This window comes from Arvicanthis niloticus, chromosome 9 (assembly GCF_011762505.2).
Source record: "Arvicanthis niloticus isolate mArvNil1 chromosome 9, mArvNil1.pat.X, whole genome shotgun sequence".
Taxonomy (NCBI): Eukaryota; Metazoa; Chordata; class Mammalia; order Rodentia; family Muridae; genus Arvicanthis; species Arvicanthis niloticus.
In genome coordinates this window covers 51,974,860-52,000,153 of record NC_047666.1, presented here as the reverse complement: position 1 = coordinate 52,000,153, position 25,294 = coordinate 51,974,860, and the positions used below count along the sequence as shown (strand labels likewise).

General features: G+C 51.0%; 1 protein-coding gene across 12 annotated transcripts in view; it reads left to right on the top strand.

Annotated features, from left to right (window-relative positions):
* Nucleotides 1–25,294, top strand: part of Atp2b2 (ATPase plasma membrane Ca2+ transporting 2) — a 305,270-nt gene that overhangs the window by 270,027 nt on the left and 9,949 nt on the right. For all 12 annotated transcript variants that reach the window (XM_034511427.2, XM_076940283.1, XM_076940278.1 and 9 more), the window contains 10 exons: nucleotides 6,706–6,947; nucleotides 7,653–7,887; nucleotides 13,755–13,934; nucleotides 14,113–14,200; nucleotides 16,752–16,858; nucleotides 17,523–17,714; nucleotides 19,662–19,875; nucleotides 21,180–21,391; nucleotides 21,489–21,596; nucleotides 23,495–23,677. In XM_034511427.2, coding sequence (XP_034367318.1) covers nucleotides 6,706–6,947; nucleotides 7,653–7,887; nucleotides 13,755–13,934; nucleotides 14,113–14,200; nucleotides 16,752–16,858; nucleotides 17,523–17,714; nucleotides 19,662–19,875; nucleotides 21,180–21,391; nucleotides 21,489–21,596; nucleotides 23,495–23,677 — 1,761 coding nt within the window. The remainder of the gene's footprint in view (nucleotides 1–6,705; nucleotides 6,948–7,652; nucleotides 7,888–13,754; nucleotides 13,935–14,112; nucleotides 14,201–16,751; nucleotides 16,859–17,522; nucleotides 17,715–19,661; nucleotides 19,876–21,179; nucleotides 21,392–21,488; nucleotides 21,597–23,494; nucleotides 23,678–25,294) is intronic.

Genomic DNA, 25,294 nt, shown 5'->3' with positions numbered 1-25,294 from the left:
TGTCTGTCCTTGAGGATGATGTTTTAGTCTCAGGAAGCTAGTCATATGGACAATAACCAAATTGCAATTTATCAACCTTGGTGTCTATGTGACAGGTGCCCAAGAGAAACCAGCTTCGAACAAGGTATTGTGGTTGGTTTCCATCTGTGATCAGTGGGGCCTTTGCTTTAGTGAGACCACGTATTGTGGTGGAGATATACATGGCAGAGAAAGCCGGTCATCATGGTGGCAGGAAGCTAAAGAGATCAGGATGAGGGGACTGGCATCCTAGAATGCTCCCCTTTGGGAGACATTCAGTGACTCTAAGACACCTACTCTACTGCTCCTCTTAAAGACTCTAGCCCCTCCTAACAGTGTCAGTCTCTAAGATGTTTTTAACCCTTAGGGGGTATTTAATACCATGGAGTTTGCTTGGGTGTTTTCCTTCATTGTAATAAAGCACATACACCACAAGATCTGACCATTTTAGCCATCTTGACCTTTCAGTCTTTAAGCACATGTGTTAGTAGGATTACACACATTCCCATAGCTGTGGTCCTTCCATACACATGTTGTCTTGTAAAACTGAACCAACTCCTGTCTCCCCTCCTTGAGCTCTGGGCAGTCACTCAACCCTCCATCTCTAGGAGTCGATGCCTCTTAAGATCAGACCATTTGTGTCTGGCTTATTTCTCTTAGCACAATGTCCTCAACCTCACCCATGTAATGGCAGGTGTCAGAATGTCTCTCCTATTTAAGACTGGTATTATTCCACAATGTGTGTAAGACACAGTCTGTGTTTCCACTCAGCTGCCCATTGTCTTCCACAGCTTAGTTGTCATGGATGTGAATGCACTAAGGTCTCTTTGAGTCCCTGGAAGCCACTGTTTTAAGATGTCCAGAAGTACACTTTGCTGTGTGACATAGTTTCTCTAGACTAGATCAAGTGTTTTAGAGGCATCTGGCTTTCTGCAGTGTCTGCTTCACCTTGTATTCTTACCAGTGCTGTACAAGGGTTCTGGGCACTTCACATTCTTGCCAACACGTGTCATTTCTTGAAGCTTCTGTTACTTAATAGTAGCATCACAATGGGTATGAAGTGATGCATGCTGGGTATTTGGTTCTAACTTTATATATCCGTGGGTGTGGGCATGGGCATGTGTGAGTGCAGGTCTGCACATGCCATGGCATAGTTGAAGAGGTCAGAGGGCAGCTTTGTGGAGTCAGCTCTCTCCTTCAACCATGTGGCTTCTGGGGCTTGAACTTGGGTCTTCGAACTTGCCAGCAAACACCTTTACCGGCTGAGCCATCTCACCAAGCCCTTAATCCCATTTTTTTTTTCCTAACTGAATTTATTGTTTGTAGCTCTTCAAATGATCTCGTATTGATTTTTACTGAATTCACTCCCCAGCACCAAAAGACAGAAGCATTGATTGACCCAGCTATGATAGGCCCATGGCTTCACCCCACATGGCTCAGGGGCTTAAAACCCAAGCGGGGGCGGGGGAGGGAGCTCCAGAACAGATTCAAAATACTTGCAGCAGCCCCAGGCCTGGCTTCAGGAGGTGTGTAGCAAGAGCAGCTTATTTCTTCCCCAGGGGGAAGGGAAGCTGAGGCCCCTCCCTCCAAACTGTCCCAGTTCCAGCAACAGAACAAGAGCCCCATAAAGCAGACACCTCCTGCAGCTGGAACACAGGAGCAAAACCTCAGAGTTTGTCAGGAAGAAAAAAGTCAAGAGTGAAGAGGGGAGGGCAACTGCTTCTTAATAACGCATGTAGGCGATTTCAGAGCTCAAGTTCAGAGAAACAAATTGAATTACGGAGGAGGCAGCTCTGCCATTTGCAACACTGGATTGTTTGAAATCCTTTTAGAGGAAAATTAAAATATTTCACAGAGGGTAATAAAATGCTGGGTGCTTGGCAGGCATGACTGCTCAGCTCTCTTGGGCAAATAAGTAATTAGGTATTTTTATTTAAGGCCTCTGTATCGTCATTTTCTTTCATTAGCACAGGGGTGGAATGCTGTTGTGGAAAACACATAAAACTCTGGAATCACCAGAAAGTTAGTTATAAAATTAGTTTTTAAAGTATGACATAGCTACATTTAGTGAGCCAAAGGGATGTTCTTGAAATTTATTATCTCAAATTCATTTTCAATGAGAAGTTGTCTCATAGATGTCTCTGTTTCCCATGACCTGAGCATGGGGTGTTCCTCCAAGGCACTTGATGCTGAGTCTCAGGTTAACAGGGCTGAGGTGGCCAGGAGATGTTCTGATCCTCGTGCCTGTCCTAGGTGCTAGATCAGCTGCTGAGGAACCTGCCGCTCAGTCTCACTCCATTGCCCCTCACTACTGATGTGGAGACAGCTGGTGTTTTTCATCTGCCCCATTCCCTCCTTTCACAGATGGGGAAACTGTGTACATGTTTGAATTGTTCTTTCCTTCTTGGCATCCATGGGTCTATATCCCCACATAACTCTAGTCTGCACACCAGACCATTTTAAACCAGGGCTTCAAGAGTGGAGAATAAGCCAGAAAGATGTCCCACCGATGATGGAGGGGTTCCCCTAGCCCTGAGCTGCTGACACAGGCTAGCATCTTTTTTTTTTTTTTTTTTTTTTAAGTTTTACTGTGTTGTACTTCTGTGCATCCATGGGTGGATATGTGTGTGTGTGTGTGTGTGTGTGTGTGTGTGTGTGTGTGTGTGTGTGTTTGTACTGGTGTGTATGGACGTATGTGTGCAGGTGTCAGATCCCTTGGAGCTGGCGTTATAGGCATTTGTGAGCTACCCAGGATGGGCTCTGGGATCCAAACTCTGGCCTCATGATTGAATAGCAACTACTTTAACTGCAGAGTTCTTCTCTCAAGCCCCCAGGCTGGCATCTTGACTCCACCTTTATCTTATCTCAGATGTTCTCTTGGGCATTATCAAGAAAGGTGAGGGTAAGGATTCAAAATACCCCTTTTGCAGGACTGGTCTGAGACCCAGGCAAAACCACTTCTGAGTTAGAGGGAACACAGATATAACCATTGCTATTTGTTCCTCTTCAAATATCTCCAGGCTTAGGGTTATCTCCAGCAGCCATTACTGTTCCAGAAGGCCCACCAGCCCGGTAGCTTACACGGTAATTTTTAGTGAGATAGGTAGGTGAGTGTCTGGGGGTGGGGGTGCAGGAGGGAGTGTGTGCATTTGCAGAGCTATACTCCCAGCAGCCACTTGTTCACCCCAGCCCTAGTGCCCATATGCAAGCATCTCCTACTGACTCAACTGTTCTACATCTTTCCCAGCCAACTAGTCCACCTTGAGCCATCAGCAAATAGTAGGTAAGCACCTACTATGTGCTGGGTTCCATGCTTGCCTTGGGAACTTGGAAGGAATTAAAATATAAGAGATGGACCCACACTGGTTGTTCTCAAATCCAAGGAGATATGTGAGTTTGTCCTTAAGGGAAAAAAGGACTTTGCCCACCAGAGAAGGAAAAGGGACTCTTCAGGAGCGGCCTGTGTTTTTCTAGGCCTCTGGGAAGGGTGATGCTGCTGGAGAACCAGCAGCTGCTGGAGGATGAGGGGTCAAAGGAGCAAGTGGAGAGAAGGGAGAGAGGGAGGAAAGGGGAGAAAGGATGAGTTGGTTGTGTTTATTTGGAGAGTAGTTTAAAAGGAGCACACTGGAGCAGCAAACACAAGCCAGCCCCCGCGCGCAAGAGGTCGATACCAGTTGTGACTGATTGATTGCACAAGCTGGCCTCAAACTTACAGAGTTCAATCTGCCTGCCTCTGCCTCTGCCTCTGCCTCTGCCTCTGCCTCTGCCTCTGCCTCTGCCTCTGCCTCTGCCTCTGCCTCTGCCTCTCTGCCTCTCTGCCTCTCTGCCTCTCTGCCTCTCTGCCTCTCTGCCTCTCTGCCTCTCTGCCTCTCTCTGCCTCTCTCTGCCTCTCTCTGCCTCTCTCTGCCTCTCTCTGCCTCTCTCTGCCTCTCTCTCTGCCTCTCTCTCTGCCTCTCTCTCTGCCTCTCTCTCTGCCTCTCTCTCTGCCTCTCTCTCTGCCTCTCTCTCTGCCTCTCTCTCTGCCTCTCTCTCTGCCTCTCTCTCTCTGCCTCTCTCTCTGCCTCTCTCTCTGCCTCTCTCTCTCTGCCTCTCTCTCTCTGCCTCTCTCTCTGCCTCTCTCTCTGCCTCTCTCTCTCTCTGCCCCTCTCTCTGCCTCTCTGCCCCTCTCTCTGCCTCTCTGCCTCTCTGCCTCTGCCTCTGCCTCTGCCTCTCTGCCTCTGCCTCTGCCTCTCTGCCTCTCTGCCTCTCTGCCTCTCTGCCTCTCTGCCTCTCTGCCTCTCTGCCTCTCTGCCTCTCTGCCTCTCTGCCTCTCTGCCTCTCTGCCTCTCTGCCTCTCTGCCTCTCTGCCTCTCTGCCTCTCTGCCTCTCTGCCTCTCTGCCTCTCTGCCTCTCTGCCTCTGCCTCTCTCTGCCTCTGCCTCTCTCTGCCTCTGCCTCTCTCTGCCTCTGCGCCTCTCTGCCTCTCTGCCTCTCTGCCTCTCTGCCTCTCTGCCTCTCTGCCTCTCTGCCTCTCTGCCTCTCTGCCTCTCTGCCTCTCTGCCTCTCTGCCTCTCTGCCTCTCTGCCTCTCTGCCTCTCTGCCTCTCTGCCCTCTCTCTGCCTCTCTGCCTCTCTGCCTCTCTCTGCCTCTCTGCCTCTCTGCCTCTCTGCCTCTCTGCCTCTCTGCCTCTCTGCCTCTCTCTGCCTCTCTCTCTGCCTCTCTGCCTCTCTGCCTCTCTGCCTCTCTCTCTGCCTCTCTGCCTCTCTGCCTCTCTGCCTCTCTGCCTCTCTGCCTCTCTCTCTGCCTCTCTCTCTGCCTCTCTCTCTGCCTCTCTCTCTGCCTCTCTCTCTGCCTCCTGGGTACTGGGACTAAAGGTGTGCACCACCATGCCTGGCTTCACCTTACTTTTTGAGACAGAGTCTCTCACAGAAGATGGGCTCACCAATTTTGCTCAGCTGTCTTACCAGTGGGCTCAGAGTCTCCTGTCTCTGACTCCCCAACACTGGCGTTACAAGTACATGCCGCCACTTGCAGGTTTTCATGTGGGTGCTGAGGGTTCAAACTCAGGTCCTCGTGTTTGTGTGAGGCACTATACAGCTAGGCCATCTCTCCAGCCCCGTTCGGCCTTCGTGTGTGTGTGTGTGTGTGTGTGTGTGTGTGTGTGTGTGTGACAGAAATAGCTCTTCTGTATGTTCTAACTTAAACCACACCATGGACTGAAAGGCATGGTTCTCAAGGGGCTTATGCTGAGAAAAATGCCAACCTCCATCAATCGCATCCTGTATCCTGTATGTTTTTGTGTATATACCATGCTTGGCATGACTGACATGGGCTAGGGATGTATCTCAGTGGTAAAACATGTACAAATATCTGTATGTGATCTCTAGAACTATACCAAAGGAAAAATGGAGATGAGGCAATCAGAGGTGTGGAAACTGGTGGGTAGAGGCAGAGATGGAAGACTGTGGCTGTCAAAGGAAGAGACAAGAACGTGTGGTAAACTCTCCTCTTTAGACATCATGATGCTTCCAGGAATTTATGCCATGCCTTGATAAAGAACCAACTACACATGTATGCATGCGGGTCTGAGTGAGGTTGCTTTGATTGTATCTGTGTCCCTGCCTTGTTGTGATACCGTTGCTATGGGGATGTGAGAGGCTAACACTGGGAGAAGCTGGAAGGAGAGCAGCAGAGGACCTCCTGTGTTAGTTCTCATCAACAGTTACCTTGAAATAAAATGCCACCATATACACCCTGGGATGATTAAAAAGAAATCAAAGATCAAGATCAGTTCTGGGTCAAATGGTAAATTCTGCAGATGAGAAATACAGAGAGGGGTTCAGCTTTAAAGGAAGGAAGGAAGGAAGGAGAGAGAGAGGTACTGGCCAGACATTTTGGCACATGCTTGAAACCCCAGCACTTGGGAGCTAGGGGCAAGAGGATCGAGAGTTTAAGAACCTGTTTGGCTGTGTGGCAAGTTCAAATTCAGCCTGAGCTAAATGAGACAGACCCAATCACAAAACAGAAGAGTTTGAAGCATTTATGAAACTGTCTGACTACTTCTTATATCACTGACTTTTTTATGCTGTATAATGTGCTGTTCGGTTTGTGCTGATGTGACACAAGCTAGAGTCATTGAGGTAGAGAAACCTCAACTGAGAGGATGCCTCCATCAGACAGGCCTGTGAACAAGCTTTTGGGGCTTTTTTTTTTTTCTTGATTAAAGACTAATATGGGAGAGCCCACTATGGGAGGTGCCATCCCTGGATTGTCCTGAGCTGTGTAAGAAAGCAGGCTAAGCAAGCCATGAGGAGCAAGTCATTAAACAGTGTTCCTCCGTGGCTTCTGCTTCAGTTCCTGCCTCCAGGTTCCTGCCTTGAGTTCCTGCCCTGGCTTCTCTTAATGATGGACTATGATCAGGACATGTAAGCTAAAATATACCATTTTCTCCCCAATTTGCTTTTAGTTGTAGTTTTTTTTTTTTTTTTAAATCACAATCGAAAGCAAACTAGAACAAAAAACAAATTCTTAATGACCAGCCCCAGAACCAGGACTAGCCTGAAGTGTCTCAGAGGCCCACATCTTAGCCACCAGGGGCCCTGGATTCCTGGAGGCTCAGCCATGCAGAAGCCTCAGGATCAAAATGATAACCAGGTCAGTGGGCAGTGGCAAGTCCAGCCCTGCACAAGCCACCCACCTCTCTTCACAGCCCCCGGAAAAAGAGGGAGCCCTGCCCCGGCAGGTGGGCAACAAGACAGAGTGCGGCCTGCTGGGCTTTGTGTTGGATTTGAGGCAGGACTACGAGCCGGTGCGCAGCCAGATGCCAGAGGAGAAGCTGTATAAGGTGTACACCTTCAACTCCGTGCGCAAATCCATGAGCACCGTTATCAAGATGCCTGACGAGAGCTTCCGCATGTACAGCAAGGGTGCCTCAGAGATTGTGCTCAAAAAGTAAGTCCCCCCCACCCCCCGCACAGCTGTGGAAATCCAGGTCACACATCACCATCCCCATGCAGGCTGAAACTAAGCAAGTCACTTTCCCCCCCCACCCCCACACCTCAGTTTCCCCATCTGTACCCTGGTTAAGCCAGAGATTTTCAGTCCTGACTTGTAGTACATTAGAGTCACCTCAATGAAAAGGAAAGGAAAGAAGCTGGGTATGGTAGCGCATACTTTTAATCCCAGCACTGAGGAAGCAGAGGCGGGAGGATCTCTGAGTTCGAGGCCAGCCTGGTCTACATTGAGACCGTCTCTCAAAGAGAGAGTAAGAAGGATGGGAGGGAGGGAAAGAAAAACAGACCACTGATGCCTATCTTACCCCAGACAATTCCTATTGGAAGCATGAAGCCTACAGCCTTTATTTAATTAGATGCTCCTCCAGCAAGCCCGATACCCGAGCAGGGCAGCAAAGCATCAGCCTGGGTTTAGGGCTTCCCAAGCTATCTCATCTATGGTACTGCTCTTCTTGGCAATTGGAACCTCTCAAACACTGCACAAAGCAGACAGCTGAGGAGCCTGGGGCGAATATTGTGAAAGGCCACCTGGTTGCACTCCAGGCCTGCTGCATGCATTGAGCCACTATGGGATGTGGATCGGGTGGGCATTTAATGACCAAGTAGGTGGGCTTCATTCATCTCCTTCCCTTCCCACCTCCAGGTGCTGCAAGATCCTCAGTGGGGCAGGGGAACCCCGTGTCTTCCGGCCCCGAGACAGGGATGAGATGGTTAAGAAGGTGATTGAGCCCATGGCCTGTGACGGGCTCCGTACCATCTGTGTGGCCTACCGTGACTTCCCCAGCAGCCCTGAGCCTGACTGGGACAATGAGAATGACATTCTCAATGAACTCACGTGCATCTGTGTGGTGGGCATCGAAGACCCAGTGCGACCTGAGGTAGGCCCTGATGCAAGCTATCATCTTAAGTGTAATCTCGAGAACTCTGGTAAAGGAGGAGGAAGGAGAGTGGCTAACTCTACAAAGCTGTCCTCTGATCACCACATGTGCATTGTGGCACATAAAAATCATACACACACGCGCACACACACACACGAGAATAAGCTATTTTAATTTCTAAAGAATTGGAAGCTAGAGTTGGGAGCTGTAGCTTCCTCTAGTGACAACATAGGGTTGGGGCACCCGCTTTAACACACCCTTCTGATATTCTCTCACGGGTGACATATCAGTTCCTTCTCTCATTAATGAAACAAAACACCTGACCAAAGCAACTTACGGGAGCAAGGCCAATTCGAGCTCCTGTTTTGGAGGAGAAGGCATAGTGGCAGGGGTGTGAGGCACTGGTCGCATCACACCTGTAGTCAGGAAGCCGAAAGAGATGAACGCTGGCCCTCAGTCACTGTCTCCTCGTTATTCAGTCTGAGACCCCAGCCCATGACAGATGCTGCCCACCTCTAGGGCAGATTTTCCCACTTCAGTTAATTTAATCTGGAAAATCCCTCACAGCAATGGCCAGAGAGTTGACCCCAAGATGTTTGCAGATGCTGTCAGTGCGGTCAATATGAAACGCCACAGGTGGCTGGCAGTAACATCTCTAGGGCTTTAGTGTCTCTGTCTGGGAATGAGAAGGTTGGGCTATGAGGATCCCAGAGTTACACCAGCAGAACTGTGGGGTGGGGTGGGATGAGGTAGGGTGAGGCAGAGTGGGGGCTTCTCCTGTTGAGTCTTGAACCTAGAGCCTCATCCTGACAAGGCCCTATTCTACCTCACAGTGAGCCCCACCACACCCAGGCCCCAGTTCCCACCTCACAGTGAGCCCCCACCATACCTAGGCCAGTTCCCACCTCACAGCTCATCACACCCAAGCCCCAGTTCCCACCTCACAGTGAGCCTCTGTCACACACAGACCCCAGTTCCCACTTCACAGTGAGTCTCTGTCATACCCAGACCCCAGTTCCTACCTCACAGTGAGCCCCCACTACACCCAGGCCATTTCCCACCTCACAGTGAGCCCCTACCACACCCAGACCCCAGTTTCCACTTCACAGTGAGCCCCCACCATACCTAGGCCAGTTCCCAACTCACAGTGAGCCCCCACCACACCTAGGCCAGTTCTCACCTCACAATGAGCCTCCACCACACCCAGGCCCCAGTTCCCATCTTACAGTGAGCCTTTGTCATGCCCAGACCCCATTCCTACCTCACAGTGAGTCCCCACCACACCTAGGCTAGTTCCCACCTCACAGTGAGACCCCACCACACCCAGGCACCAATTCACAGCTCACAGTGAGACCCCACCACACCCAGGCACCAGTTCCCACCTCACAGTGAGCCTCTGTCACACCCAAGCCCCAGTTGTCACCTCACAGTGAACCCCCAGCACACCCGAGCCCCAGTTCCTAGAGATCCAACCAGGCCAGTTCCCAGCTCACAGTGAGCCCCATCACACCCAAGCCCCAGTTCCCACCTCACAGTGAGCCTCTGTCACACCCAGACCCCAGTTCCCACTTCACAGTGAGCCCCTACCAAACCCAGGCCCCAGTTCTACCTCACAGTGAGCCCCCACCACACCCAGGCCCCAGTTCCCACCTCACAGTAAGCCCCCACCACACCCAGACCCCAGTTCCTACCTCATAATGAGCCCCCACCACACCCAGGCCCCAGTTCCCATGTCAAAATGAACCCCCAGCACAGCAAGCCCCAGTTCCCACCTCACAGTGAGCCTCTGTCACAGCCAAGCCCCAGTTCCCACGTCACAGTGAGCCTCTGTCACACCCAGGCCCCAGTTCCTACCTCACAGTGAGCCCCACCACACCCAGGCCCCAGTTCCCACCTCACAGTAAGCCCCCACCACACCCAGACTCCAGTTCCTACCTCATAATGAGCCCCCACCACACCCAGGCCCCAGTTCCCACCTCACAGTGAGCCTCTGTCACACCCAAGTCCCAGTTTTCACCTCACAGTGAGCCCCCAGCACACCCAAACTCCAGTTCTCACCTCACAGTGAGCCCCAACCACACCAAGGCCCCAGTTCCCAACTCACAGTGAGCCCCAACCACACCAAGGCCCCAGTTCCCAACTCACAGTGAGCCCCAACCACACTAAGACCCCAGTTCCTACCTCACAGTGAGCTCCCATCATACCAAGACCCCAGTTCCCACCTCACAGTGGGCCTCTGTCACACCCAGACCCCAGTTCCCATCTCACAGTGAGCTCCCACCAAACCCAGGCCCCAGTTCCCACCTCTCAGTGGCCCCCATCACACCCAGGCCCCAGTTCTACCTCACAGTGAGCCCCCACCACACCCAAGCTCCAGTTCCCACCTCACAGTGAGTCCCACCACACCCAGGCCCCAGTTCCCACCTCACAGGCAGCCCCTGTCACCAGTCTTATGGGTGACTTGTCCCACGATGTCATCACCTGTCTCAGGTGACTCTTGCAGATTTCCAGGCTCTCTGTTCTCTGTCCCTTCTCTCAACACATGGCTCCTGGAGTCACATAATTAACACCCTGTTCTAGGCTCCTACATGGTGAGGCCCAAGCAGAGGGGCTCTGCAGTGGGTCCCCACACTTTCCCAGACTCTCTTCAACTGTAGGTAAACACTCTTCACCTCAGTTTCCCCACTGCCTCACTGCCTTCCTCCCTCAGGCCCACCTAAGCCAAAGCAACATCAAGTTTCACCAAGGTCCCTACTCAAAACAATCCCAGGGCTGACAGAAGCTAGCTTGGAAGAAGCTGTCAGGAGAGCATCGTTCTGGGACAGGTTGGGGGTTACCCAGGGCAGGGTGTTCAGTGCCCTCGGAGTCACAGACACAGGCTGTCACCAGAATCAGCAGATGTTTAAAAGCCTTTATGTAATGACAACAGGAAGCGCCAATTTCCTGCTTTTCCACAGTGAGAATATCTAGGATAATTTTAGCAGAGGAAGCCACTTTTTGAAATAGTTACCACTGGTTTTATTTATATGCAAAGCATATTTCAAGCAGACCCATGCCCCTGAGATTTGAGCCTAATGATGTCAATCCTCAACGCTCAAAACAATTGAATATTCCATTGCTGTTTGTTGAGTGAATGAGTGAGCATGAAAAAAAAAAAAAAATCCTCAGAACAACTTAATGAAGTGTCCCTCTGGGTTGAAGGGATTGAGATGCTTCATGAGGAGACAGTACTGAGTAGAGAAGACAAGTGACTGCTGCCATAGAAAGGCTGAGGGAAAGGCTGTTCCAGGCAGCAGGGGCAGAGAGCAAAGAGGGAAGTGGAAAACCCTAACTTTTCATGACTGTAACAAAACACTGGACATCATCTACTTATAAAAAGGAAAGGAGAGGTCCAGCTGGGCTCACGATTTCAGAGGGGTCAGTTTATGGTCAGCGGGCCTGTGGCAAAACAGCACATCCTGACGAAAGCACACGGCCATAAAAGCAGTTCATGTCAGAGCTGAGAAACAAAAAGCAGAAGAAACTGGGGTCCCACAGTTCCCTTCCAAGACACGTCACACATACAACCCACCTCTTAAAGGTTCTAGCATCTCCTGACAACACCACCCTGGGACCTAACTTCAACATATGGGCCCTCAGGGAATAAACATTCCGGACCTGAACTTCTGCAGATGCTGCAGAGAGCCCCTGTTGGATTTATGAGAGAAACACCTAGGACAGGGCTTGGAGCCTTGTGCTTCTCCCAGAACTGGTTTTTTGTGTGTTTGGTTGATGGTTGGTTTTGTTAGTTTTTGTTTGGGGTTTGTTTGTTTGTGAGTTCAAGTCTAGCCTGATCTACATAGAAAGATAAACACACACACACACACACACACACACATTGTACAGCACAGCCAGAAAGCCCCCCACACCCAGAGCTTTCTCTGTCTGTATGTATACCTTGAGATCAGCAATGTGGACAGGACTTCTATGTTCTGTATCTACATGGCCTGAGCCCCTGCACACGCCCTCATACCAAAACCTCAGTTGTTATTGATAGAATAGAACTGGTTCAAACACTCCTTCCTCCAGGGAGCACTCCCTGGTTTCTCCTCCACTCACTTTCCCCTATGCTTTCCAGAGCCCTTAGTCTCAGCCTGAACCGAAGTCCATGTCTCCTAAAGACCCCATCTCTGTAGGAGAGTTCAGGTATGACAGAGTAACACTCCATCTGATAAAAATAAAGTTTCTTTGAAAGAACAAGCCAGACTACTAGCTTTATTATGGATCAGTAGACCTTGGAGGAAGGGAGCACTCCATCACCAGGGGTATGCAAGCAGAGACTAGGCCAACCATCTGCTGGGGTTGCCTAGGACAGATCTAGGCAACGATCAGAGGGATGGAGTCAGGTGATGCAAAGCCCCTTTCCACTCTAGGACCTTCTAAACACTTGAAGCCCTCCTTATGGACAAAGCCATACAAGGTACAAGTTTCTAAAAGAACAGCAGCTCTGGGGCTCAAGGCAAGTGTGCTGCCTCCTGACACACACGTACACACACATACACACACACACAAGCATACATACAGTCACATACACACACACACATATATATATCATACACATATATACATACATCATACACATATACATACATAATCACATACATACACATATATCACACATACATCATACACACAAACACACATGTATACACACATACATACAGTCACATACAGTCATACAGAGTCACACACATACATCATACACACACATGCTTATATACATTCTCATACATCACACATATCACAATACAAATATAATACACACATGCATATGCACATACATATAGTCACACATGTAGCCACACACACGTGCAGGTGCCCGTGCTTGTGTGCGCATACATGCTGTGATTCTGTATCCTCATCTCCCTCTCATGAGGATCCCAGTCCTGCCCTCATTTAACCTCGACCACCCCAAAGGCACTTTCTCACAGTAAGGTCTTGTCACAGACAGAACAGAGGATCCTGGAGGGTTTCGTTCAGATCCTTTCCAGTGGCTTGGCAGGGCAGGGGTGGGAATGAGGGCTCAGGTCCACTGTGTGCAAGAAGGGTTGGGTGCTGGGCCCACCTGACAGGCCCAAGATTCTAGCATGCTCTGGGTCCGTACACGGTGGCATGTCCTCTCTTACAAAGACACTTTGCAGTAGGTGCCCTTCACTGTCTCTGTCTGTCCCGGCTTTGGTTCACATTTTTCACTGGGGTGATCAATGAACACTAGTCCTGGCTCTGCATCTGGGGCTGACAGGTGGGCCTTGTTGCCTCCTGATTGGCTGACCAGAAGTCAGTGTGTCAATTCAGTCAGCAAAAGCCCGGAGCTTTGTTCCTCTCAGTCCTGTTTAGCATAAAGAAGCACCATGTGCATTTATTCTAAATCATTGTAAATAAAGTGACCTCGAATGCACAAGACTCTCCCCCCAAACATTGAAAATACACAAAGGAATGGATGGTGGAGCTTGTAGGTGAAGCCTGGATAAGCTAAGTGTACTTAGTCCACCACTCTCACTCTTGCCTGAGGCCAGACATAAGGGTGGTTTTTTTTTAGGGTCTTTCCAATGCCCTTTGTCCAGGTCAGACACAATAAGTTTCATCTCAGGGTAGACTATCATGGTAAATTAGTAGCTGCCTGGTACTCTGAGGGCTGAGAATTCTGAGACCCTACCGGGTTTAATCAGAGAATGCTGTGATCATTGGTAATGCTTGTGCAAGCATAAAAGGAAAGCCACAGGCACCATCAACCTCTCCTGGTTTTTACCTAGGGAGGTTTCCTGGGAGAAGAGTTGGCCCTGGGTTTAAGTGGTGCTCTCCTACATGGCTCTTACCCTCTCTTACAGGTCCCAGAAGCCATCCGCAAGTGCCAGCGGGCAGGTATCACAGTCCGCATGGTCACCGGTGACAATATCAACACAGCCCGGGCCATCGCCATCAAGTGTGGCATTATCCACCCTGGAGAGGACTTCCTGTGCCTGGAGGGCAAAGAATTCAATCGGAGGATCCGCAACGAGAAGGGGGAGGTACGCATGCGCCCACGGCAAAGGCTCTGCTGCGGGGCCCATCTCGAGAGGGGGCCGGGAGGCATGGGCCCTGCATGCTTGAACAGAAGCCAGCTGGTGTGCCCTGAAGAGCCCAGTGACTCTGCATGGGGTTCGATTTCTCTCTGTGACCCCACCGACATACCACACTCCTCTCCAGATTGAGCAGGAGCGGATTGACAAGATCTGGCCAAAGCTGAGGGTGCTGGCTCGCTCCTCGCCCACGGATAAGCACACCCTGGTCAAAGGTAAGCCTGGGGTAACTATGGTAATTCTGAACCCAGAACTAACCCAGCCTAAACCAAGGCTAATTTGCATGGCATTGCAGTTCCTCACTGTGTGTTCTAGCTGGTCTTTCACTTCAGACAGCGAAGGCGCCACAGCATAGAAGGGAAGAGGGCACACAAGGGAGTCTCCTCCCCTGGAGACCTTCTGACCTTGTTCTTTTTCAGTCCCCTTGGGGGGACTGTGGAGGCCCTTGGGGGAAGGGGACATCAAGAAACTGTGAGACTCTCTTCTGATCCTCCGACCTCCTCTAGGTAGCAGTGAGCCTGGGCCTGGCTGGGCTAGAGGTGGTCAGTCCATATGCATAAAGCCTTTGTTATAGAGATCTTCAGGAACCTTCCATAGAGTCTTCTCTCACACGGTTTGGTGGCATTTGCTGTTCTTTGTCATCTGAAAGGCAGTCCGTTTTCCTCCTCCATCGGGGCCAGAACTTAGGAAGTTGAGACCCATAGGAAGCTTCCAATCAACCCTTGTGAGCAGACCCAGAGGATGAGAAGTCCCAGGAATAGCAGGCTAGAACATCTGCCCCCTCCCCCATTAGGGGGTCACCACTCATAAAGCCTCAGTAGCCCCAATCAGCATTCCTGCGTCAGAGCCCTGGGTCTCAGTACTCCTACTACCCTCTTTGAGGCCCTGGCAGGCCTGTCTGCTCTGGGTCTCAGTTTCCCCATCTGTAAAATGTCGAAGGTACAGTTTTTACTTCTGCCTGGGATCACCCCTAGGCACCTTAGAGTCATGTGTCTTAAAGTTGGAGACAGATGTGGCCTGTGGACAGAATCATGGAACCCCAGGACTACAGACACCACAGCAGAGGGCCTAGCTTACCCTCATTCCTCCCTGGCTCCACAGTTCACACTCTGACTCTTTCACTGAGCATTTATGAAGGACCTACTGTGTGCTCTAGACAGCACAGGCTCCACAGGACAAGCACCAGATCATATCCCCGCACGGCGCAAGAGGCTGTTATGCTCCAACCTGGACTCTTGCTCAGGCTGTGGAGGATGTGAAACCCCGCGGATGGGGGGTGGAGGGAAGCAGAGCCACTGATGTCTTCAGGCAGAAACAAGAGGAAGCTGGGGGAGACTGACCTTGGCCATGGTGGGCCAATGGCGGTGTCACTGCATGGGGTAGAGGGATACAATGGAGAACCAAGAGAGGAAGAATGTTATTTAGGAAACTCCTCATGCTTTGGGTGTGTGACCTGAAGGCAGAGGGGTCACAGGGATCTTATGTGACAGCTGCAGTATGGATGGGTGGTGTACTGTGTGTGAGTAGGTTGTGTATGGATACAGTATGGAGACACAGCAGTAATCCCACAGGTGCTCCTGTACAGACCCTGTTACAGGCCCACCCCCATTACCTGGGTGTGAGGCATGACAGACCAGATAAGATGGCAATCATTTAATGTACGTCTTCCAGGGTCTCTGATGTCTTAATAGTACCATCTGCAACAGACAGCCATTGTCAAGAAAATGTGGGCCTCAGCTAGAGCTCCCCGCCCCCCATGAGGGGAAGGGCATGTGGAAGCAGGGAAGCCCCAGAACCCAGCGCACCCACCTGAGTGATGGTAAAAAAAGACTACTAGAAACCAGAGAGACAAGCAGAGGAAGAGGTACCCAGGGCTGGGAGGTACCCAGGAGGGAAGCCTATAGAGAAGAGCATGGTCCACTGTGGGACCAGCTGCTGAGAGGCCAGGAGAGACAGGATGGAGATGTAACCACAAGGAGGCCCCCAGGAAACCATGCAGCATAGGGCCCAGTGAGTTCCTTGCCTTTGAGGAGCCCAGTGATGGCCAAAGAACCAGAAGAGTCAAAAACTGGACTGCCAACTCCGGGGATAGGAGTCCAAACAGGCTGAACCGGAGACAGCTGGATTTGGACTGGCTGCCAGCCAGTGGGAATAGCCAGGATAACCCTGAGGAACCAGGCGTGGAAGCTGGGCTTTGTTGGGGGAGTAGTTAGAGGGAATGCTACCCCTCACCTGGGAACTTGTCCCCTGCCTCCACAGGCTGCTGCTGTTTGTTTGCCTGGTACAGACAAGGCAATGCTTACACATAAACAAAGAGGCCAGAAGCCATAGTGTTGACAGGAAGGGCAGGCATGGTTGTGTTCAGTCTGGTTCTTACCAATGGTTCTTTGGCCATCACTGGGCCCCATGCTGCATGGTTTCATTGAAGGATGTATGTACAGAGAGGTTAAGGCCGATGGGGCAGGTTGGCAAATGGCACAGTCAGGGTCTCCCCACATATGACAGAGTTCCCAGGTAGAACGTACTGGAAAGCAGATGTGGGAGTCCCTGCAGATGCAGAGAACTTGTGGGTCTGGACAGAGTAGCTAGAGGACTGTGAGAGAAGACAGAGCTGGAGAATGGGAAGCCCCAAACCAACCTGGGCTAATGAGGAGCCTGGTGGCTCTGAACAGGCTGGGATGAAAGGGGCCAGCTGGACAGACAGACAGGAGGCCATGCGGAGGCTCTGGCTGTCTGTGGTCCTGAGCATACCGTCTTACCCACTAGGCATCATCGACAGTACACACACTGAACAGCGGCAGGTGGTGGCCGTGACGGGGGATGGGACCAACGACGGGCCTGCTCTCAAGAAGGCAGATGTGGGCTTCGCAATGGTAAGAGAGTCTTGAAGAAGGTGGTATCAGACTGGGTCTCAAAGGCGAGGATAGTGAGCTTGGACTACACCGCTTCACACTGGCTTGCAGGACTTCCTACATACACTTAATACTCATCCTTCTCCATATACCATGTATGCAAATCCAAGCTTTTGAGCCCCAGCCTAGCCTCAGAGGTCTTCCTGGAGGGGGCAAGTAGTGTCCTGCTGGGGTCAGCTCTCTCCTGCTGGGTGCTTAAAGGTCAAAGAGGAATGGGGCAAGGGCAGGCTTCCCAGGGAAGAATGTTGGCCTCAGGAAGGTGGTTGTGTGAGCATGTGCATATATATATATATATATATATATATATATATGTGTGTGTGTGTGTGTGTGTGTGTGTGTGTGTGTGTATGTATATATATGTATATATATATATGTATATATAATACATATATACATATATACGTGTGTATATATATACGTATATATACATATATATGTATATATACAACTTTGTATGTGTGTATGCATACACATGTATATGTGTGCATGGTCTGACTGTGCCAGTTTCTTTGGGTCAGGGCTGAGGTGCACAGGACTAGCTAAGGCTGTGTAGAGGTAAGAATGGCCAGATAGAGCCACTCACCTCTCCGGCTACCCTACCAGACTCCTGTCTCTGTCTCCACAGGGTATCGCAGGCACAGATGTGGCCAAGGAGGCCTCAGACATCATCCTGACCGATGATAACTTCAGCAGCATCGTCAAGGCAGTGATGTGGGGCCGTAATGTCTATGACAGCATATCCAAGTTCCTGCAATTCCAGCTGACCGTCAACGTGGTGGCTGTGATCGTGGCCTTCACAGGCGCCTGCATTACACAGGTGGGTCCTGGGAGAATCAAACCAAAGGCTGGGAGAGGGCAGCCTCCAGTCTCTAGGACATTCTAGGTTGTTAGGATCACAACCCCGGGGATGGACACACATCGTGGCGTTCCTCCCAAGACCAAGACACTGTCATGGACCTCCATGGAGCTATCAGCCTATGCAGTTGAGAAATGAGGCTTGGAGAGGTAGTATGACTCAGGTGGCCCCAGAAATGAGAGCTATAAGGCCTCAGGCCCTTCTGTCTACCCACACCAGCCTGACCCTTGCTCCAGAGGCTGGCAGAAGCTGGGGCAGAGGCAGTGCAGGCCCAAGAGAGATAGTTGCCCAGCTGAGGACCAAGAGCCAGTCAGGCTGTGTGGGACCTTCACTCTGAAGTAGAGTGGATTTGGAGAGATGGGGTGGGTAAAGGAGGCAGTGAGGCTCTGTCTGTCCAGATCACTGCTACTGGGCCCTCAGCAGGCTGCTTGCTGAAACACACGGAGCCAGATGGAGCGAGTACCATTTCACAGAGGTAGACACAACCTCAGGAGAGAATGCTCAGACACTCGCTCTGGCTCCTGCTGTCTCCTGAAACTATAACCAAACTGCATCTCCCAGGAGCTGACTTTCTGGTCTGGGGAAAGAGAGCGACTTCAGTTCTAAGAGAACCTCAGAGGTCTGACTCCTTCCAGTCACTATCTGGTTACACAATCCCCTACCCATAGTGGAACAGAGTCCAGTGTGCAGCTGTCCCCAAGAGCCACATGGCCCATAGGACATTGTTTCCTTCTATTGTGACCTCCATCACAGTGATGTTCATGGTAGCTACAGTATTGACCACGTTCGTGTGCCACCTAAGGTCTGGGAGTTGAACTGTAGGTCCCCTGTCTGCTTAGAGGGCCTCTTTCCTGGTCTGTGGATGAAAAGCTCCCTCTAGTGGTGGTTTATAGACATTGCCATGACAGCTTCCTGGAGACTGGACAGATGCCAGTGAGAAAACAGGTTTGGAGACAAGGATCAGTTGGCCCAACATCCCTGAGTGAGCAGGGCCATGCAGGCTTTGGTGGGAAAGTTGCACACCTGACTCTGAGAATCTTGTAATCAGATAAGGTGGAAAGGTAGCAGAAAGCCCAGAGCAGCCCTACCAGGCAGGGTGAGATGGCAGAACAACCAGGGAAGCACAGAGAAGGCAGACTGATGGGAAGCTGTTAAGCTTTCAGAGAGGGTGGGCTTCCTAGAGGGGTGCTCCATGGGCCAAGGGACAATCAAGAGTAGAGCCAACGGCCAGGGACAGAGGGTTCTGGGTGAGGCTGGCTCTGGCTGCTGTAGACAGGCTTGTTGTGGTTGTGAGGTGTGAAGAATGACGCTTCTTCAGTCAGTGTGCACAGAGCATGCTCTGTCCAGCCTGGACCTCACAGAGTGAATCTGACAGTGTCCACACTGGCGTGCCCGTGGTGATAACCTGTGTTTTAGCATTCTGTTTTGCTTACCTGAAAGACCTATCATGACAGGGCATTTCTTTTGGAATTGTAGTTATTTAAAAAAAAAAAAAAAAACACCTTTAAGATAAAAGATGATGAGAAATAAGGTGGAATTGGGAGCAGAGATCGAGGACATTGTCTCCAGGATAGGAGAGACCTGAGCCCCTGAGACTGAAGGATAGAGACTTCAGGGAGTTAAGAAAATGGATGTTGGCTTCAGACTGGAGGGGAATAGAAGAAGATGTGGTTGAGTCTACAGAAGTCAGGGAGCTATAGCCACTGAGTCTGTGGACCCAGGACTGAGGTGGGTGGTTCATACTTGTTCTCCACAGAAGCTCCTGTTATGCACATGCTTAGAGCACCAAAGCCTGGGCAGCCAGCATCCTGTAGTGGGAACCTGCTGAGACCCAGCAGCGGGTCCATCCTATATTCTGAGGCTGTGGTGGACCACTCTGTGACAGTCTTCTCCCTGCCACTGTCCTAGGACTCCCCTCTCAAGGCTGTGCAGATGCTCTGGGTTAACCTCATCATGGACACGTTTGCTTCCCTGGCGCTGGCAACAGAGCCACCCACTGAGACTCTGCTCCTGAGGAAACCTTACGGCCGCAACAAGCCACTTATCTCACGAACCATGATGAAGAACATCCTGGGCCACGCTGTCTACCAGCTCACTCTCATCTTCACCCTGCTCTTCGTGGGTGAGCACCCTAGCACTCACCCCTCTGAGCTTAGGTCACCAACTTGGACACGCCATGGCCGACAGCTGACGGCCTGCTTTACACGTGTCATTGTGTTTCAGTCATGGGGAAAGTGTGGCATAAGAGGGAAATGCAGATTGCAGCACACAGGGAGCCAGAAGTAGTCATGCCCGTCCCAGGCTGGCTCACCTCAAAGCCAGCTGTAGTGTTAGCATCCAGGACTGATGAAAGCTTTATGTTACATTAGCCACTGAGAGCCAAGGCCCTGGGCCAAGCAACCTGCCCCGTCCCTGACCCCTTCTAAGAACTTCACTTTGCTCTAAGAAGATGATTTCATGGAGAATATAGACTTCCTTGGGGAGGGACACAACCTGTTGGGATGTCGGCTCCTTTCTCGGCTCCTCCACTGAGGGCCAGATCTCCAGCCACTCAGAGCCAAGTGTCTGCCTTGTATTCAGTATTCTTTTATTAAAATAAGGTCCCTGAGATAATTAGCTTAGAAGAGGGGTTCGTTTGGACTCTCATTCTGAGAGGTCATATTCAGTTGACTCCACTGTATAGGGCCAGTGACGAGGCAAAGGGAGGGAAAACCGCTCACTTCATAGCCAGGAAGCAGAGAAAGCTGTGGACCAAGCCCCACAGTTCCCTTCAAGACAATACCCCTTAATGGCCTGAAATGTCCTGTCACACTCCACCCTGAAGAGGTTCCACCACCTCCCTTAGGGCTAGGATGTGGGAGAACCTTCACTCAGTATGCCTCAAGTCCCTGGTTCCATCCTAAGCAGCAGATAAACCGGGTGGGATGGTGCCTGCCTGCAGTTCCCATCTCAGGAAGCAGCAGCAGGAGGATCAGAAGTTTAAGGTCATCCTTGACTACAGGGTGACTTCAAGGGCTGTTTGTGTGACGTGAGACTCTGGTTCCACTACTTCCCCATAGCACCAGGCCTCAGATACATAGGTCTTCTCTACATTTGCTTAAGCTGTAGTGGCTCACCTCAAGGATCTGTGTCCTCTCAGTACAGTCATCCTTCATAAGGAATGTCACTTTGTAAGGCAGCTGGCATGCCACCTTTCTCGGGTGTCCACAGAAAAGGCAACAGATCCCAAGCCATTTATCCTCTAGATCAGTGGTTCTCAATCTTCCCAATGTGACCTCTCAGTTCAGTTCCTCATGTCCTGGTGACCCCCACCAGGTTTAGAACCGCTTCTCTAGAGACAGGATGGGCTCACTGAGCGGGGAGCCACAGGCCGCACTGTGCCCCTCGTTCCACACCTCAGCCTGGCCCCACCCTCTGGCTTGGCAGGTGAGAAGATGTTCCAGATTGACAGCGGAAGGAACGCCCCGCTGCACTCCCCGCCCTCAGAACACTACACTATCATCTTCAACACCTTCGTCATGATGCAGCTCTTCAACGAGATCAACGCCCGCAAGATCCACGGCGAGCGCAACGTCTTTGACGGCATCTTCCGGAACCCCATCTTCTGCACCATCGTTCTTGGCACTTTTGCCATCCAGGTACCCAGCCCCCACTTAACCTGGGCTGGGCAAGGCAGTGGCTTCCCCAGCCCTCCGTGCCATCTCCATGTCTGTCCCTCCGATCTCTGACCTGCAGATAGTGATCGTGCAGTTTGGCGGGAAGCCCTTCAGCTGCTCCCCACTCCAGCTGGACCAGTGGATGTGGTGCATCTTCATAGGCCTGGGAGAGCTCGTCTGGGGCCAGGTGTGTGGCAGGGGAGTCGGGGTAGGGGATGTTGAAGCAAAGAAAGAAGAGCGACAGAACTGGTCCTGGCTGTGACATGTACCTACTGTCCACACCAGGGAAGGCCGTTCCCAACACTGGTCATCAGAGCAATGGAGTTGGTTCAAGTCTCCAAATGCAGGCCACGTGGGTACCAACACTCTGATCTTGACCTTTTATCTGTATTTCACTGCTGCCAGTGTTTTCTTTTTTAAATTGCAGCAGTTTCTTTTAACTTAAATTTATGTCCAAAGGCAATGCTATTATTACTGGCATGACTTGCCGAAAGTAGAAGCTTATGAAAAACGAAATCAATGTTTGGGAAGGGCTGCTACAGCTCAGAACCTAAAGCCAGCGTGCTAAAAGGGGATCACTTATTGGTATCTGAGGATAGTGACCTGTGGCGCTAAGCAGGGACATATCCTGCCATATCACCGTGTGACTTGAGGTGGTCATCTGGCTATCTAGGGATCTCCTAACTTGAAGGTGCTCTCTGATGGCCACTTCATCTCTGGCTCTAGAACATTCTTCCACCTGACTCATTCTCTACCTCTACCCAAGTTCTATGCATACATACACATGTACATGTGCACGTGCACACACACACACACATGCACGCACACCATCACACACACCATCATACTGCTGACAGTTTGAAATCCCAGTCTTCTGACTCAGGATCCTACATGGGAGAAGTGTCTTTGTCAATAAACTGAGCTAAAATGACTATTCCCAAAGTATCCAGGCATCTAGGCAGTGGACTCACTGTAGGCCTAAGATGATTCTCTGAGGTTGTCCCAGGCTAGACTAAGAAACCACAGTAGTGAGCCAGGTATGGTAGTACACATTTGTAATCTCAGCAGTCAGGAGGCTGAGACAGGAGGATTGCATATTCGAAGGCAGTGTGATGGGCTACATATCCTTGTCACAAAGAATAAAAAATAAAGGATAAAGACGAGATGGTAGAAGAAGTGGGGGTACAGTGGTCATGGGGATATTATGATGAATGCATGTAATCCCAGAACTTGGGAGACTGAAGCAGGAGATTCACCACTAGTTTGAGGCCAGCCTAGACTACATGGTAAGACCCAGTCTCAATGGGAGTCACTTCCTACCCTTTGGCTAAGATTAAGTGTGGAAATCACAGTGGCAAGTGCTAACACAAAGATGAAGTTCAGATCCATCCAAATGTCCTTTGCACTTACTTGAAGCATGATGAACTAAGTTTGATTAGGATCCTTTTCCTGTTTCCTGGGGACCTGGGGCCTGCATCCTGAGAGCTCCCTTAACATCCAGGGGAATGGACTCATGTACAGTGAAGTTAATGCTAATTACCAGCTAAGAATCCCCAGAAAGCCCAAGTGCATGGTCCAGCCCTTGCCTGTCCTCACAGATGTGAAAGACCTCTGACATCTGCCTCTCAAGCATCAGCCTGGGAAACAAGCCCCACCCAGGTCAGGACTGGCCTCTTCAGTGGATACTGTGCTCACTGATGGCCATCCACAGAAGGCTCTGTACAGCATGCACACAGTGCCTGCCTGGGTCCTCACAACTCCTAAGCCTTAGCAATAGGAGTCCAAAGCTCAGTGGGGCAGGTGATTTGTCTTAGGTCACATGACCAATAAGGCCTGGGGCATCCAAGTCACAGTGGCCAGTTCCTCAAGGCCGAGTTACTCCACTCTGTCCTTTGTGCCCAAGAAGAGGGTGGAGTAAAAAAAGCTTTTAATGAGAAATAACGAACAGTTGAGTTAGAATGGGCAGAGGCTTAAAGAGGGAGCTTTCCATGTGACTGGGAACCGAGCAGAAAAGGAAGGAGAGGGACTCAGGGACTGGAAGGAAACTCCTCAGTGCTGACCCTTCCCCGGGTACATCCCTTGCAGGTTATCGCCACCATCCCTACCAGCAGGCTCAAGTTCCTGAAGGAGGCAGGGCGGCTAACGCAGAAGGAGGAGATCCCTGAGGAGGAGTTAAATGAGGATGTGGAAGAGATAGACCATGCAGAGCGGGAACTTCGCCGTGGCCAGATCCTGTGGTTCCGGGGCCTGAATCGGATCCAGACACAGGTATGGGGAGATCCTTGGGCTGGGCCAGTCTTGAGGGTGTGGCCAGTGTGTTCCAGTGCACCCTCACACTCTGATGTGAGGGAAGGGTGGCCATGAAGGAACCCTGGAGTAGATCCAGTGAGCATTCCCATGCCTGTCATATGGCTTCAGAAGAGCCATCACTATCCCTTCAGCCATGTGAGCGTGTGTACACACACACACACTCACCCACACATGTACTAACACACACATGCACATACACACACTCACACACACACATACACTCACACACATACTCATACACACACATACACACACACATTCACATATACACACGCACACACTTCTGCTACAGAAGCAGAGTATGCCTCAGGAAGAACATTACCTTCTCAGCCCATCAGGAGTTGACATGAGTCTCACCCACCATGGCTTTCCAGAGGGATCCCCTGAGAGGATGGGGGTGGCTATGAGGGCTGAGGTGAGTGTGGGTTCTAGTGTGGCTGGGGTGACTACCAGGAGGAGCAGACAATACTTGAGGGAAATTGTCAGCCTGGGAGCTACAGCCATCTTTACAGATAATGCACACACTCTGCCTCTGTGAGAATCCCCAAGCACTACCCTTGATCCCACCAAATGCAGAACACAGGTTAAAATCCTCATAAACAGAGGTGCACATGCAAGCCAAGTTTACACATCAGAACATATATGCACACTGCCTGCTCAGCCAAAAGCAGGCTTCATCTCCAGAACAGAAGTTAGATGGCCACTGTATGGTACACAATGATGCAGGAAGGCCCCCCACACACACACATGCACATCCCATGCTCTCCCAAAGTCCCCATGCCTAGGGCAGGTGTAGTTTATGACTGTGCTGTAGGATCCAGAGGAAGAGATCTCTTGCCCAGAAAGACACCTATGGAGCGTCACCCCAGATCCTTCACCCAAACAATCTGGGCAAGTGATGTACAAGCCAGCCACTTTGTTTCCATGGACTGACTACAGCAAACAGCTCCATTGGAGTTCCTTGGAGCCCATAGGGACTCATGCGATTTATACAACCCCTGAGAGGAGGGTATGACTCACTTGAAATTTAGGGGAGTGGGTTTTAGACTCAGGGTTACCTCCCAGAGGCCTGGACTCTCCTGCTGTGACCAGGACCCTGGCAGACCCTGTTTCACATGAGGTCTGGGGTAGGTGACACCGCCCTATAGGTCTCACATCTCAGGAGGGAGAGGGGACCATAGTCCCCAATGACTATAATCCTGGGTAGGTGTGAGGACTCTGAGCTTACCTTCTCTGAACAGTGTTGTGGGCCAGGTACTTACACCTCAGCCAGATGGATGGCATTGCCCTTGCATAAAGAAAAGGAACAGGACTTTCCCAAGGTCACCTAGCTAGTAGATAAGGAAAGCTAGGCCTTGGCCAAAGTCAGTCCACACAAAGGTCTCACCATATCACTCTGGCTCTATGCCTGAAGCCACCCTTCCATTCTGACGTCACCACCACCCCAGCCCCTGAGCCACTATTGAGGAAAGAGGTCACACACCGCTCCCCCTACCTCTCACCCCCCCGAACCCCCCCCCCCCCGCTTGGGATCCCCGGGGCCTACAGGTGGGCCCAGAGCTGAGCAGACATCTT